The sequence below is a fragment of the Phyllosticta citriasiana genome, assembly GCF_038021145.1.
Source record: "Phyllosticta citriasiana strain CBS 120426 chromosome Unknown IWZ02scaffold_5, whole genome shotgun sequence".
NCBI lineage: Eukaryota > Fungi > Ascomycota > Dothideomycetes > Botryosphaeriales > Phyllostictaceae > Phyllosticta > Phyllosticta citriasiana.
The window spans coordinates 846,505-862,224 of NW_027117282.1; the positions used below are offsets into that span (position 1 = coordinate 846,505).

The following is a 15,720-nucleotide window of genomic DNA, read 5'->3' on the forward strand; positions in this document are numbered from 1 at the left end:
GGACGGTCCGGCACGACGTCAGAGGGCTAGTGGCTGAGTCGCGCAGCGAGCAAGCCACAGTCCAGCCACAGCAGTCGGAACGACGCAAAACCACCGGCCAGTGCTTCATGTCGGGCGGAGGATAATCGACATCCCCAATCTACTCTTCACGCGCCTCCACGTCAATCTCCTTCCCTCAAAGTCACAGGGCGGCAGTCAAATCGCCTGAATCCGCCATGGCGCTCCACCGCTCCCTCCAATGCGTAGCGCAACAGGCGCGGACCTTCAGCACATCGACACCTTTCTTCGCGCGGTCGACACGCAACCGGCTGGCCCACGACCACGCCCAAGTCCCTGCCTACCCATACGGCCAAGCATACTGGTACAAGCAATCCAACTTTGGACTCTACGGCGGCACACGCATCCAATTCGGCAACAAGGTTTCGGAAGAGTACGAGCAAAAGACACGCCGAAAGTGGCGGCCAAACCTCGAGAGGCTGCGGCTGCGCTCCCAATCGCTCGCCCGGCTCATCAGGGTCAAGGTTTCGCACCGCGTGCTGCGCACCATCCGCAAGGTCGGCGGTCTCGACGAATACCTCCTCGGCGAGAAGGCGGAGCGCATAAAGCAATTGGGCATGGGTGGATGGGCATTGAGATGGCGCATCATGCAAACGGATGTCGTCAAAAAGCGGTTCGAGAAGGAAAGGAAACTGCTGGGTCTGCCGACGACAACCATGTACGAGGAGTTGAAGAACATGCAAGGTCAAAAGGTCACCCCGACGGAGATGAAGAAGCAGATTCAGGAGTTTGATAAGGAACTGGATCTCAAGGATGGGGAAGTGGAGCTGGCAGACGAGGAGGAGATCAAGGTCCAGAAGACGGAGATTATGAAGTCGAAGAAGGCTTGAATGTTGGTGGAGGTCAAGGAACTGGGCGGGCATGGGATGGTCAAGCAATCAAAGGCTTGAGGCTCGAAAACTAGTCGAAAGCAAGGACGGATGCGTTGACGGCGTTGATTCTCTAACCACGTTGAGGTTTTGGGGTCGGGATCATGGGGGATGTGTATATTATAAGACGCTCAATTTCAAAAACTATCTTGAGGATGTTGGCAATCCATGGTTAGTCCCGGCCTCACCGTCTAAACGACGACCCTCCGAAGAGGACTCAATGCCAAGATTAGGAATATGGAGCCCGCAAACACTCGGCCTAGGCGCTCAACCCGAAGGGAACGATTCAGACGAGCGATGCTTCAATCTCAGACCTGTCGGCTGCTATGAGGAACAGAAAACGCCCCAGAGCATGGCCAGCCGAACTGTCGCAGCTCCTCAACCGCAAACGCCCGAAAGCGTGCAGGAGATGCTGGACACAGGTCCTTGTTTTGGTAAAGAGGAAACGACGAGACGCGACGAAATTTTATGTCGCGGCGATATGGCCCGTGCGCCGCTCAGTCCGGCCCGGGCGCTGGACGAAGGCGGTGAAGAAGGCTTGGCATCGCCTTTGGGTATGTTGTGTGTCTGCCGGCCCTCGCCGCTCAACCGCCACCACCTTCTCTCATCACCACATCTCACCTCCTCACCGTCACCTCCATTTCCAACATCAAACAACCACATCGCAACCATGGCCGACGCCATCTCAATCGAGGAGGCGAACAAGATTCGCGTGGCCATGGGCATGAAGCCGCTCCCGGTCCCTGGCCAGGAAGCGCCATCAGGCCCCGTCTTCCAAGAATCGAAAGGCTCCGACTCGGACGAAGAGCCCGCCAGCACTCTTGAGACGCGCACTGAGGCCAGCTACGGAAATTGGAACAATCACCTTGCCGAGCAAGAGGCTAAGGCCAAGGCAACTGCGCGCAAGGAGGCTGTCAAAAAGGCGCGTGAGCAGGCCCAGCGCTTCGCGCAGCTCGAAGGCAAAGGACTTGGAGACGGGGACGATGTCGATGCCAAGACGTGGCTTGCAGGACAAAAGAAGCGGCAGAAGAAGATTGAAAAGTTGAAGAAGCTGGAGCAGGAGTTGGCGGAGCGAGAGGCCCAGGCTCAGGCCGAGTACACTGCGGCCGACCTCGCTGGCGTTAAGGTTGGCCACGAGTTGGACCAATTTGGAGAAGGCGAGGAGCATATTTTGACGCTCAAAGATGCTGCTGTCGACGATGAGGAGGCTGGAGACGAGCTTGAGGCTGTCAACATTCGTGATACCGAAAAAGTGAATGAACGACTCGAGTCGAAGAAGAGGAAGAGGGCGTACGATCCAAACAACCTCGACGACGACGCTCAGGGAACTATTCTCGCCCAGTACGATGAAGAGATTGACGGCAAGAAACGGAAACTCTTCACGTTGGACGGGCAAGGACGCACAAAGGAAGAGGCAGAGAGGAGCGCGGCTGGTGACGCCACTGGCCCGTCTCGGTCCATCAAAATTAGTCTCGACCTACTCAAAGACGAATCCACTCCTGCCTCGGACTATGTCGACCCGTCCCAAGTCAAGGTGAAGAAGCCCAAGAAAAAGAAGGAAAAGAAGTCAAGGAAAAAAGCACTGGACGACGACGACATCTTTCCGACTCCTGAGGCGCCTGACGCTGGTGCCATGGAAGTTGATCTGCCCGAGAGCAAGCCCGCGCCCAAGAAAATTTCTGATGACAATTTCGTCGACGACGAGGATTTGCAAGCACAGCTGGCACTTCAGAGAAGACAGGCCTTGAAAAAGCGGAAAAAGGTCAAGCCTGAAGATCTTGCTCGGCAGATTCGTGAGGAGGCCTCGGCTACCCCTGGCGTTGTGGATAGCACCGAGACCCCAGAGGAAGAGCCGGGTCTCGTCATTGATGAAACCACTGAGTTTGTCGCCAATCTCCAAGGCCCTGCCGAGCGTCCACAACGCCAACGCAGCAAGTCTGCTCAACCAACTCGCCGTGCTTCCGAGCCCAATGAGATTGACGACGAGGGCGACACCAACATGGAGCAATCTTATGCCGAAGTTGAAGACGAGGCGGAGCGTCAGGCGCGGGCAGAGCGTAGTGCCTCTGCAGTTGCCGACATCACTACCACAGGTCTGGACGAAGAAGAAATTGTTGAGCGTGGTGTTGGCGCTACACTCAAGCTCCTCCGCCAGCGTGGCCAGGTCAAGGATTCAAATGGACAGGAACTCAACGAAAATTTTGTTGGGCACCAGCGCTTCATTGCAGAGCGCAACAAGGCCATGGTCGAAGCGGAGCAGCGCGCCAAGTTGCAACGTGAGCGTGATCGCCGCAGCGGACGCATGGAACACATGTCTGCGCGAGAGCGTGAGGCCCTCGCCCAAAAGGCCAACCAAGACCGCGACCGCATCGAGTCGAAACGCATGGCTGAAATCTTCAACAAGGAATACAAACCCAATGTCGATCTCAAATACGTGGACGAATTCGGTCGCCACATGAACCAAAAGGAAGCTTTCAAGCACCTCAGCCACCAGTTCCACGGCAAGGGGTCCGGCAAGCAAAAGACGGAGAAGCGCCTCAAGAAGATTGAGGAAGAGAAGAAGCGCGAGGCCATGAGCAGTTTGGACTCGAGTCAGCACACTAGCATGAACACGGCCATGGACGCGACGGCCAGGAAGAATCGCGCGGCGGGTATTCGCCTGGAGTAAGGCAAGATTCAACGTCTTCCACAATGGCATTGCCCTGGAGCTTGGCCGTTCTACGGACTGGGGTGGAGTTTCTCAAAGGTTAGTCTGCTTTTGCTTGTCATGCGATAAGAACCTCAAAAATGTTAAATCGAGTCTTCTTAGAAAAGCGCTTCCTGTTCGCGTGATATGCCGCACAATGTACCAGGTAAGTGCGCAAACTTTGCCCCGCTCCCCTTCGTCTGCTCTTGACCTGGTATGTGCATGCTGTGTCTGGCAGCTCAGCAGGGATGCTGGGCTGTCATTCGATGCGGAATGAATGCCCTGGTGATCATCCTTACATTATGCCCGATGCCCATCCGCCCTCCGCGGCATCAGTCGACGACACATCCTACTCCCATCCATCCCTTTATGTACCGCGCCCGTCCTGCCCATCAAATCGCAAGCAAAGAGCTACCAAACTCTACTCTAGCATCTTGGCAAGGACGTCTTGACGTTGGCTTCCATAGTCATTGGTAGTTATCAATAGATAAACAATTAGTCAATAGTCCATTACAAATCTTGTCACCCGTCAAACAACGCATTCAACCACCCTTTTCATCGCTCAAGCACCTAGAGTAAAACATGCCATTAGGTATGCAAAAACCGCAATCCAAAAGACTTCTAGCCAGTCACCAGTCAGTCAAGGCAGCAGAAGCAGCAGCATATCCAGGTCCAACAAGCTTCAGGGCGAGCCACACGGCACTGATAGGGAACGCTTGCTCTAGCCCCCGGGTCACCGCGTTCTGTGTCCTGACATCGTGGTCAAGGAAAGTCGGTCTCTGATGACTTTCATTCTCTTCCATGGCGGAAAATGTCTCGGCTCGGCTGCCATTGGCGCGTTTTTGTCAGGGTGTTGAGGTTCTTGAACAAGGTTTACATGCTGCCTGCCATTTGCTAGTGTCGATGCGTCGACCTGCGACGCGTTGATTGACGACCACAGCAGTGTGCTCCAAGCTGCGGGCTAACATGGCATGTACAGAACGCCTTTTAAGTGCCCGGATGTCTACGTGGTTTAAACTTTCGGTCAGAACTCATCACAGCTCCTTTAAGAAGCATCTTTTTCGGTCCATATCTATACTACCACCAAGTCGACCAGGTACAACAGCAAAGTTGAGCATACTTAGCTGCTCCATTGAATTCGATTCGACTCTTCCATCATTGCCGATTCAAAACCCCTAATTATGGGACGTCCTTCAAGAGGTCAGGTGCAAACCACTCAGTCTCCACCTGGAAGCGCTTCTTCGATGCCTCGGACGCCACAGGCGTTATTTCCGATTCAACAAGTCTTTCAAAGCCGGTGTTTTCCTCTTAAGGGTCATTTGAAGTCTGCTTCAACATGGCAGTGGTGCGTTTGCGCGAATGCTGATCCTGCCAAGCATCATTTGTTTCCCGCCTGGATGATGTTCAGCATCAAGCTCCGGCGACATCGACGACAGCCATGTTACCTCAAGACGCATCCTTTGTCATTGTTGAGGATCGATGTGGGGGTGAAGCGGCAGTCTTTCCAAACAGCCCGCCAGCGGCAACCCCGTCAATCTCCTTCGTCCCCGCAGCTGTGCAGACCCAAAATTTCCAGGTCCAATCGCAGAGCAGTGTCAACTATGCGGCTAGCAACGACAAACACTGCGGAATCGAGCGCCAAAACAGACAGGCGAAGGACACTGAGGTTCTTGCGGCAAGCTGCCGTGTGTTTGAAGAAAGGAGTCTCCAACTCAAGAAGCTGCTTGCACGGACAAATTTGAAGACCGCACATCGATGCATGGAGCTCGAAAAACAACTTACCTCAAAAAGAGAGGCACATGGCCAGCTTTCAAGACAGTCCTTGGAAATGCGACAGTCTGCAGAAAAACGACACACGGAGCTCGAAAAGAATTACAATGCGATGAGAGAAGCAAATGGCCTGCTCTGCAAGCAACTCTCAACGACTCGAAAGAGCATTTCCAATCTACAATCACAACAGGGCTCCGCCAGCAAAAACGCTTACGCTGAGGACGCGAGTGTCCATGTTGCCCAGGTCGAAAGCACAAGCCGCATTTTGACAGAGCGAAGCCGGCATTTGGAGACGCTTGCTGCCGCCAGTAAGAATGAGATCTCCAATCTGAGGAGTCTGCTTGCAGCCTTTGAAAGCAAGGAGCAGATGCTGCATGTGCACGTCGCAGCGCTCACCACCGAGGTTGAGTGCTTGCGCGGACGCAAACAAAAGCTCGAAGACGAGAAGTGGGGTTTGCAGTGGCGTTTGGCGAAGGATGAGAAACAACAAGATGTCGCCATGATGCTCGTTGGGCCTGTCCTGGAAGAGATTGCGGAGGATATTGACGCGTGGGTTGAATCCAAGCCTTCGAAAGCTTAGAATTCGAAAGTCTCGGAGAAGAAGTTGACTTGCGGGTGACGAAGCCAAGCAGGGAGAAGGGCCGGCGTCTCCACTTACACCGCCCGGCAATACTTGATCTGATGGTTTCGTCGAGTCATTGCGCGTCAATCAGGATAAAACACGATGCCGCGCCAGTGCGATAAGAAATGGTAGCCAAACAGATTCACACATGTTCCACTGTTCTTTCTGATTGATGTAGCCCATTACAGACAGTCGGCGGAGTGCATGGATGTAGGAAGTCGTCGCTCGCTCAATTTCGAAAGCTGTTTGCCTAGTGCTCTAACGAGTTTAACGTCCAATCTGACATGTGCCAAGAACAGTCAGGCACTTGGTTTACAGACCAGAACAAGCGGCTACAAAGGCAAGGCCGCCGGCATGAGCCTGGGCTTTTTGCGCAGGCTGTGGCATGACGAATGGGAAGCGAGAAGTCTGCCACTGTGACCTGCCGCGCACTACAGTAGAGAAGAGACATATATGCTTAATACCAGCAGCTGCATTGATCCCTGCAATGGCATGTGCCTCGAAACGTTGCAGGCGCATTCCCTGTCAGCGTGAGCATTCGAAGTGTCCATTGGCAAAACCACAGTTGCATGCCTATGTCAATCTTACAGGAACGACGCCGCGAGACGAGCTGCCAAATGCCGCTCCGCTCGGGACTTGCACTCCGAGACTCTGCCTTCTTATCATGGACAGCATGAAATCTAGGTCCATTACTCAGACATCCTACTCAAAGCCGACGGAGTTCGGCTTTTGATATCAGGCAACGAACACTGGATCTTGATGTTATACTGCTCTAAGGTAGGTGCATGTTCTCCTTAAGCTTGTCCAATACGGTACGAACGACCATGGCCGACTTCCGAGCGTCTTGTCTGCCCGCGGGCGATGGGTGGCAAGTCCCGTCTGAGGAAAAATGATATCGTCTCGGAGATTTGTCCCAATGAGCGTCAACTCTACCCGTCGATGTTTTTCTTTCAACTTTTCGTCCACAATGGTAATATCGAAGCCGAAAGCACCTTCAAATGCTTTTCTGATGACTTAAACTGGGACTAGCGTGGTCCAATCAGGAGCAGAAATAGGGGTTGCTACGGCTCTATCCAGACACGCCGGTACGTACTTTGGCTTTGACTTGGCGGCAACTGACGTCCCTCGTAGATGTCTACGCAAGGAGCATTGAAGACAGCCCCGACGGCCACTCCGAGCAATCAGTGAATCTTCTAGCGCGATCTGAGGCTTGAGCAAACACCCCCTTTCGCGCACCAATGCGGTTCTCCAACTTACAGGCTTCGTCGCAACCGCAGAATTGCGTGACAAAGCAGGGAATTGCTTCCTCTCTTTGAATTCCATTTCTCTCTTGCCAGAAACCCATGATCATCTCTACGTGCCGAAGCCAACCAACGACCCCCTGAACCCCCCTAGCCCCTCCCCATCACACCTCAAAGCCCCTCAAAAACAAGCTCGAGCTCGCCGTTCTGCGCGTGCATTCAAAGCCGAATCCACTCCAAAAATGACGGTATAACCTGTCGAACGTTGCGTCGACCGAAAGCGTGGTGGTGGTGGTGGTGGCGCTGCTGCCGTCGAGCGCCTGTCCATCTTTGTTCAATTGTTTCTATCGCGCCGGCGAGTATCAAGAGCAACAGCAAGGAACCGATGGAGACGAAGACGAGGAAGGAGAAGAGCTCTTTGAGAGAAAAGGCGAGTTGGAATTGTAGTTTGATTTGGCCGGGTGGTGGTGCGGTTGGCATGTTTGGATGAGGAGGAGCGGGGACGGACGGTTGTGTCGTTGTATTTGGGTACAGGGGGTAGAGGTGCATGATTGAAATGAAGTTGCAGGATTTGGGTGCAGGCGAGGTGTGGTATTGATGGAGATGCGATCGACGGAGCAAAAAATTGTTCTTCTGTATTGACAACATAGTAGCATGGCGTGTGCTCTGCTATGATGCGGGCGCATACGAATTCGACGACGGCTCCAGCTACTAGACAGAGGAGGATACCGACGATGATCAGAATGTCGTTCATGGTTGTGTTGTGCGGGTGGATTGACAGAGTTGTGGTGGGAGTGGTGATTTTCTGGTCCAAAGATTGTCGAGATCTATTCTCTATTTGTAGGTCTGGTCGTCTGGGGAGGAGGCGACAGAACTGTTGAGGCTGAACTAAGACAGAGCAAGCGACGGCATCTCGAGACAGTCGTATTCTTCAGTCGACGCTGCAGAAACAATGCCGTGGCTCAGACAGGAACATTGATTTTGTAAGATTTCCGTCACTGTCTGAGTTGTGCTCCGCAACGGGTTTGCGACTGCAGGCTTTTGGCTGCATCAGGAATGTGTTGTGCCTCGATGCTTTGCGCCGGATGAAAGTTTCTTGCTCTTTGCTAACGGACTCGCTACTCGTTGTAACTTGCACAATGGAGAAGGTGGCACTGCAACAAGGAAAGAGCCAGGCAGAAGAGCAGACTTGATAGTAAGTAAGTCCGACAGCAACTTGCGAGTCAAGCCAATCAATCAGTGTCTACTAGAAGGAGACCACCAGACGAAGTGAAGAAAAGAGCTGCTTTGTCAATACAAGCTCTGGGCTTGCGTTACAACGTTGGGCTTGATCTTACCAGACTCGGCGAGATGTGGGGATAAGGTAGAGCGACTCGCCAATGGATGATGACAACGATACACGCAGATGTACTGTACCTCGCAACCAGGACGGGTGGCAACAACGAACGAAGCTCGAATGGGTAGGTAGACATTCTCCAATCAGAGCTCTTTCGACCCGAGCCGTCGTCGAATCAAGCTTCCCGTTGTGTGCTGCGCCTAATGCGACTTAGCGGCCCAGCGGCGTCTGAAGCCGAGACGAGACGAGACGACTCGTCATCCCGGTTAGAGAAGGCGCCCGACTCGCGATTGATCATGCGCGTCATTGACGTCGATGTATATATATATGTATACTCACATCTTCCTTCTTTCTACCCTGTTTCGCGCCTGGAATGCGTTGAATTTCTTCCACAGCATACGCTTCCTCAACCGCGTGCTGCGCTCCTCTGCCTCTCGACAGCATCATGGCGTGGCCTAACCCATTTCGGCGCCGAACAGCAAATACTCAATCGTAAGTACTCAAAAGGTACGTACCTGCGGCCAAGTGGCTAATGTGGTGGCCAGGTGCTGGGGCTACACCTTTGAACTGACTCCAGACCATCTCACCTTGGAACAAGCGATTCCGTTGAGATACTCATACGATGTCCTCGGCGAAGAAGCACTCAAGCGTCTCAACGAAATTTCGCCTCCTCATGCAAGTGTCTTGCGCCGGAAAAGGACCGCTTGCACCGTCATCGACAAGCCCGACGAGGCACCAGAGGAAGTGAACAGGTCGCCGGGTAACGATCGCAACCCTGCGAACCCAAACGAGCAAGAGCCACAACATCGAGACTTGTATGCACTGCTGCGAGACCATGCCGGCGACGACGAGACACTTGGAAAGCTGTGGCGTGAAGTCAACTCCGTGCCGGACTGGGTTGACTGGGACCAGATAGCACGCGGCCAGGAGGTCTTTTACAGATATGGAGGCGCTGCTTTGACGGGTCTGTGCTACCAGTCCCTCCTTGGTGGCATGGGCGCGGCAAGAGTTGTCGAGGTCCTCGCACGAACAGGCGGCTTTGGCGTCCAAGTAGCGCGAAGACGGTTGTTCGAGACGACGCAGCACATTTTGCAGTGCACCAAGAGTCTAGAAAGCATACAGCCCGGTGGCGAAGGATTCGCCAGCAGCATTCGCGTGCGCTTGCTCCACGCCGCCGTCCGGATGCGCATCATGAAGCTCGCCGAAACCCGACCGGATTACTACAGTGTCGAGGAATGGGGCGTTCCCGTCAACGACCTTGACAGCATCGCAACAATTGGCACCTTTTCGGCGACTCTAATCTGGCTCAGCTTTCCGCGGCAGGGCATCTTTCTTCGTGAGCAAGAGATCCTCGACTACATTGCCCTGTGGCGGTACATTGGGTATCTGGTCGGATGTCCGACGGAGCCTTTTTCGACGCCGTCCAAGGCGAAAGCGGTCATGGAGACACTCCTTTTGTACGAGGTCGATCCGTCGGAGACGTCCAAGATTCTGGCAAACAACATCATCAGATCGCTAGAGCACCAGCCGCCCACTTATGCCAGCGCAGACATGCTGATTGCGTCGGCCCGTTGGCTCAATGGCAACGAGCTCTGCGACCGGCTCGGTCTGCCGCAACCATCACTGTACTACTGGGCACTCATGGCGGGTCAGTGTTTCTTCCTCATGGTCATGCACTACATGAACCGCGCGGTGCCATCGTGGGACAAGAAAAAGATCACCGTTGTCCGCCGCCTGATGTGGGATTTGATTGTTAATAGCAAATTTGGTCTGGAAGGCCGCATGGCCAATTTCGAACTCAGGCATGTGCCCGAGTACGGCATCTTGACCGAGATGGGTCAGTCGGGGAGGGCGAAGCTGCGGTATGGCGGCAGCGTTGAATGGAGGAATTTGAGGTGGTTGCTCTATGCCGGGGGAGCGATTGCGCTCGGGACCTATGTCAATTTCAGAATAGCATCCAGCGTCCTTGATGTTCTCAGGCAATAGCGCTGCATCAGGATAGCATTGTATTGTAGAGTTGAGGTGTTCAGTCGAGTGGGTAACATGGATCGAACGGAGCCAATCAGCCGAGATGCAGTGAGTGCACGAATCAGAGGCAAACCGTGTCGCGTCGTCCGCGACTTGAAAAAAGTCACAGCACCCTCACCATTCCTTACACACCACCTCTGCAGCTTGCCCATCCGGCGCTCTTACGTGAAAAATGGCTTGCGCTGCTTCCAGTCGCCGCATACTCTCCACCTCGGTCCAGTCCCTTCCCGGGTTTTCTACTCGCGCTCGCGTTCCTCTACGATTCGCCCCTCCGCAAGCACAACGGAATTGGATCAGGTCGCCCGCGCCATTCAGCACCCAGCACGTGCTCAGAGCAGCAAAAGACGCGGATTCTGGAGCGATCAGCAACGCATCTCCAACGCGCGACACCGAACCCAATCACGAGAACGAGCCCTCGTTACCGACAACTCCTGAGCCTGATGCCGAGCCTACTCTAGAAGAGATACGAGAAGACCTGGAATTGTCGCATGAAGGCTCATCCGTCGACGATAAGTTGTTCAAATTGACCGGCAGAAGGCCTGGTAGCACCCAAATCCGCGAACCAGAAGTGCAGCCACAAATAGTCGAGGATGCACATCACAAGAGGGAAGACATCATCGCCAAATTGGTCATGGGCACAATCTCCGAGGAAGATGCCAAGGCACAACTGCAACCACTGGAGATGCAGCTGCACATGGCGCGAAAACCGCTCGTATCTAAAGAAAAACGGGAAAAAGTGAAGGAACCCACGCCTGTGAAGAGTGCGAAGAGCCGGGGTGTGAATACACAAAACAAAGGGAAAGCTGGCGACAAGCTAGCATGGAATCAGAGGGAGGAGGATACGAAGCCAGACTGGAAGGTACAGAAGGATGCATTGAACAGGAAGTTTGAAGGAGCATCATGGCGTCCTGCCAAACGCGTGTCTCCGGACGCAGTGATAGGCATTCGCGAACTTCATAAGACGGATCCCCAGGCTTTCAACACCAGTGTTCTGGCCAACCGGTTCAAAATCAGTTCGGAGGCAGTCCGTCGAATTCTCAAGTCAAAGTTTCAGCCAAGCGACGAGGAAATGGCCGACAAAAGGGAACGGTGGGAAAGGCGAGGAGAGCGGGTTTGGAAGAAGCTGTCCGACACGGGCGTGAGGCCTCCGAAGAAGTGGAGAGAAATGGGGGTGAGCCACGGTCCAGCGCCTTGGAAAAAGGGCAAAAGTGGTCGTCGACCTAAGGAGGCGGGGTACGCGTGGGATGAAGACGCGTCGGATCGTCCCAAGGGGAGCAGCTTTGTGGGTAGGATAGAGTGATCAGATATCTAGCTTTCTATGTAGAGATCAATGGGCATGGATGCCCAGTGCCGCAATCCAAGACGGCGCTTGGCACAGGCCTGGCTGCCAAAGCACCTGCAGCTTAAGCCGCCGGTTCTGTCTTGACATCCGTCCGCTTTTCTCTTCCCTTCTCATCGCTCACAGCGCAGCTCAGCATTCGAGACTTGATCCAGTTCCCGTCGCCGACAATGTCTTGCCCGCATGGCCGGTCATCCCCCGCCCTCTCATGACCTGTAGAGCTCCCGTGCGCGGAGCTCACCCATCTCCGCAATGCCCTCCTCAACCACCCCAATCCGCGTCTCCGTGAGCTTCGACGAGTCCTGCGTTTTCGCCGGCGAAGACGTCACCTGCACCATAATTTTCAAAAACGTCTCGACCACCTTGTCCGACCGCTCGCCCGCACGCCTGTCCGCCGCCGACCCCAGGCACCCTCTGCTCCCCGGAGACCCCCAGCGAACTCGCCCGAAAGCCCAGCCTGCTCCTCGCGCCCCGTCCGTCGCACACAGCGCTGCTCACTCAGTGGCGCCCTCCGTCCTCTCGTCGGTTCCTGCGCATGCGAGTCGCAATCCGCCATCGTTCCACCATGTCTCGGCACAACCGTCTCCAGGGGACTCTGGCGCTGCTTCCCCAGCAGCCGTGGCAAGAGGACGTGGTCATAGACCTGCTTTGAGCCAGAGTGCTCCGCAGTTTGCTTCCGGCGCAAAGCTTCCTTCACCTTTGACTGCCGCGTTTGATGGGACTTCAACGTCTCCGGCCGGACAACATGGGAGGTCTTTATCCATCATGTCGTTGCGTAGTGAGAGGAGCGGAGCGACCAATGGCAACGGCGTCGTCGGTCTTCCGAATAGACCTGGCAAACTCCACCGGAGGAGTGCCAGTTTACAAGTCATCACCGGCAAGGAAGGCACAGTTGCAAAGCCAGCGGGTATGTTTGCCATGGTCATAGGAGAGCACCGCTAACAGATGTCAAGGCTCAGGCTCCAGATCTTTACAGCCTTCTCCATTCCCGACTTCCACTTCTCCGCCCTCTTTAAATCGATCCCAAACAGACACATCTTTGCCAACTCGACCGGGCCGACGAACATCGAAACAAAGCACGCCTCCCTTGGGGACGCCCAGCCAATCCTCCAGTCGAAAAGTTTCACTTGGAAACTTCAAGTTTCCACCGTCGCCGCCTTCACCTCAACAATCTCCGCGTACAGGAGAAATGAGTCCGGCGCTGGAAGTCTCGCCAGCGGAGGAGGTCTACCAAGACGCAAGTACGGGGGCGCTCCAAGTTCGATCTGCTTTTGGGGCACCTCTTTGCACAAGTCCAGATCAGGCGACCATGTCTCGCGACAAATTACAACCCTCTCCGGTAGCTCGAATACTTTCAGGGTCGAGCATGAATGGAGGAAGCACAAGGAGCAGCGGCGAATTCTACACGATTAGCAACAATTCTACTGAAACTCTCATGTCCGAGTATGCGTCGAAACCCTCCGTTCGATTGCTGGCAAAGTCGGCCAGCGACCGACAAGTTTCCAAACTCGGTGCACCGAGCCAGCGGCATCCTCCGAGGCCCACCAAACCAGAAGTTCTCATGATGGGGTATGCACAACTGATTGGATCTTTTGTGTTGGATGGCTCGCTTGTAAATCAAGCCCCGTTTGAAGAAGTAAAACGGAAAGGTATCATGGGAGGGCAAGGTAGCGGCGGCGTCGTTGGCATCGAGAAGAAGAGAGACTCGGGACTCTTCGGCGCCTTGGGTTGGTCAAACATTGGCGAGTCTCTTGGTGGGCTGCTAGGAGGAGGTGAGCCGAGCAGTATCAGGGAGATGAGAGCGCTTGCCAGCTCCAAAGCCGTCCCACTACTCAGCACGCCACAAAGCATTCTTTTTGTGGATTTGAAGTTGGCTCCAGGGGAAAGCAAGAGCTTCAAGTATACTTTTACCCTTCCGAGAGGATTGCCGCCGACACACAAGGGAAGAGCGATAAAAGTCAACTACCACTTGAGCATTGGTACGCAAAGACCAGGAACAGCAGCGCAAGCCGTGAGGAGCGTCAATGTTCCTTTCCGGGTCTTTGGGAGCGTCACCAGTAAGTAATCCCAGATTTTGACCATCATGTTTCTAATCATCGTTTTAAAGATCGCGGCGAGATTCTCGGTCATGATCTAATGTCTCCCTACGTCTACCTGCGTGACCAAGCAACGGTACTGACTATCGGCGACTCGAAACCGAGTGGCAATGGAAGTTTGTCGAACGGAAAAAAGACACTCGGGGAAACAAGCGAGGCCCTTGAAGAGTTTGACGCGTATGTGAATAATCTCCTCGAGACGGCCCAGCAGACAGCGCGTGGTGGTCTGCTCTCTCCAACTGCATTCCCCAACCAGCAAGGCCGACGGCGGTCCACTGTCGAAGATTCACCGGCCACTTCGATGAAGGAAGCAATCGATTTCGCCATTCTTCGGTCAAACCTCAGCTCAGCAACCACCTCCAACAAATCTCCGAATCGCTTTTCCATTGCCCGAAACGGTCGCAACGTTGCAGTCATCAAATTGGCCCGCCCCGCTTACCGCCTTGGTGAAACAATATCTTTGGTAATTGACTTTGCACAAAACGACGTCCCCGTTTTTGCCGTCGCCGTCTCGCTCGAATCTAGCGAGAGAGTTGACCCGGCGATAGCACTCCGCAGCGCTGCAAGTATACACCGTGCTACTCGGAAAACCCACGCCAGTTTTGCAGAGAATACATTGTACTCAAGACGGGTGGCTTTTGCGCCAACGGTGCCGCCAAACGCCAGCCCGGAGTTTGTCACCAGCGGCGTGAGTCTGGAATGGAAGCTGCGGTTCGAGTTTGTCACTCCGAGATCAAGCATGATGGACATTCTCGGTGCTCCAGTGAATCTTCGAGAAGAAATTGGCGTCAAGGCAATGGCCATGGGTAGCGACCTATTGGAGGAGGTGGCCAAGGACGAACGTGGGACTATCCTGGCAGCCGCAGAGAAGATTAATGTCGAAAGTTTCGAGGTTGTCGTACCAATCAGGGTCTATGGCGCCAACACAGGCTCCGATGGACTAGGAACTGGCTCTGGAGAAGAGAGAGAGTCATATGTCATTTGAAAAGAGAATGATTGGATGAAGGCATGGCTTGTATAGACGGACAAGACAAGTGGACTGAAAGCAAGAGCATTGGACAGAGCGATCTGACATCTGATTCCTGGAGTTTTGGGGAAGTCATGTATCATATGCATCATCCAAGGGAGGTTTGTCCAAGTCTGAATAGGGTTGGCCCATCCCTATGACAGCACGGCACCCCTGGGCGCAAAAAGGGCTGCTCAACGGCGTCTTTGGAAAGCGTCAATGTCGTCAAGTTGGTGTTTCAACAAGGGAAAAAAGGGACTCTCGAAATTGTCATGGCGGAGCTTGAGACTGACCGTTGAAGATGGGAGCAAGAGCGTGGAAGCCACAGCATGAAATGGCGGAGAATGCCGGGGTGGTGCGATGCGGGATGCAGGGGCAGCGGTACGGCACCGGATCCTCGGGTAAGCTTAACACCAACCTTGATATTTTTGGCATGGGCCAGCCATTGCCCAAGCCTGTCAACACTCGACTGCAACACTTGCCCTCTCACCTTCACCACGTTGTTCTCCTCCATGTCTCCAACCTGTCTCTTTCCAAGTTTCGGCCTCTTGAGAATGCACTAAACCTTCGTGTCCGCTTTCGGAATCGCACCATTTACGAAGCCAACAGCCGCCCGGTGGCGTTCACCCCTGGATCTATGTCCGGCGGTCTAGGTCCGTCAAGTGGGCGT

At 54.2% G+C, this 15,720-nt stretch overlaps 6 protein-coding genes across 6 annotated transcripts; all 6 read left to right on the forward strand.

The window, feature by feature from the left end:
- Window positions 1-1,082, forward strand: IWZ02DRAFT_448520 (mitochondrial 54S ribosomal protein bL28m). Its single transcript, XM_066767337.1, has one exon. The coding sequence runs from the start codon at window positions 216-218 to the stop codon at window positions 885-887; it is 672 nt and encodes a 223-aa protein (XP_066623750.1). The 5' UTR covers window positions 1-215; the 3' UTR covers window positions 888-1,082.
- A 514-nt stretch (window positions 1,083-1,596) lies between these two features.
- Window positions 1,597-3,594, forward strand: IWZ02DRAFT_376131 (SART-1 protein; the record flags this gene model as incomplete). Its single annotated transcript, XM_066764868.1, has 1 exon — window positions 1,597-3,594. The coding sequence occupies one exon, from the start codon at window positions 1,597-1,599 to the stop codon at window positions 3,592-3,594; it is 1,998 nt and encodes a 665-aa protein (XP_066623751.1).
- A 1,456-nt stretch (window positions 3,595-5,050) lies between these two features.
- On the forward strand, window positions 5,051-6,132 carry IWZ02DRAFT_517220 (uncharacterized protein; the record flags this gene model as incomplete). Its single annotated transcript, XM_066770692.1, has 1 exon — window positions 5,051-6,132. The coding sequence occupies one exon, from the start codon at window positions 5,051-5,053 to the stop codon at window positions 5,960-5,962; it is 912 nt and encodes a 303-aa protein (XP_066623752.1). The 3' UTR covers window positions 5,963-6,132.
- Window positions 6,133-8,905: 2,773 nt separating this feature from the next.
- Window positions 8,906-10,631, forward strand: IWZ02DRAFT_474663 (uncharacterized protein). The gene is made up of 2 exons (XM_066769000.1): window positions 8,906-9,073; window positions 9,127-10,631. Exons 1-2 carry the CDS (start codon window positions 9,027-9,029, stop codon window positions 10,565-10,567), a joined length of 1,488 nt encoding a protein of 495 aa, XP_066623753.1. The 5' UTR covers window positions 8,906-9,026; the 3' UTR covers window positions 10,568-10,631.
- An 84-nt stretch (window positions 10,632-10,715) lies between these two features.
- Window positions 10,716-12,044, forward strand: IWZ02DRAFT_448526 (uncharacterized protein). The gene has a single exon (XM_066767338.1). The coding sequence runs from the start codon at window positions 10,782-10,784 to the stop codon at window positions 11,907-11,909; it is 1,128 nt and encodes a 375-aa protein (XP_066623754.1). The 5' UTR covers window positions 10,716-10,781; the 3' UTR covers window positions 11,910-12,044.
- An 11-nt stretch (window positions 12,045-12,055) lies between these two features.
- On the forward strand, window positions 12,056-15,204 carry IWZ02DRAFT_229219 (Rgp1-domain-containing protein). Its single transcript, XM_066762929.1, has 3 exons — window positions 12,056-12,855; window positions 12,902-14,005; window positions 14,056-15,204. The coding sequence occupies exons 1-3, from the start codon at window positions 12,201-12,203 to the stop codon at window positions 15,027-15,029; spliced, it is 2,733 nt and encodes a 910-aa protein (XP_066623755.1). The 5' UTR covers window positions 12,056-12,200; the 3' UTR covers window positions 15,030-15,204.
- The last annotated feature ends 516 nt before the right edge of the window (window positions 15,205-15,720 follow it).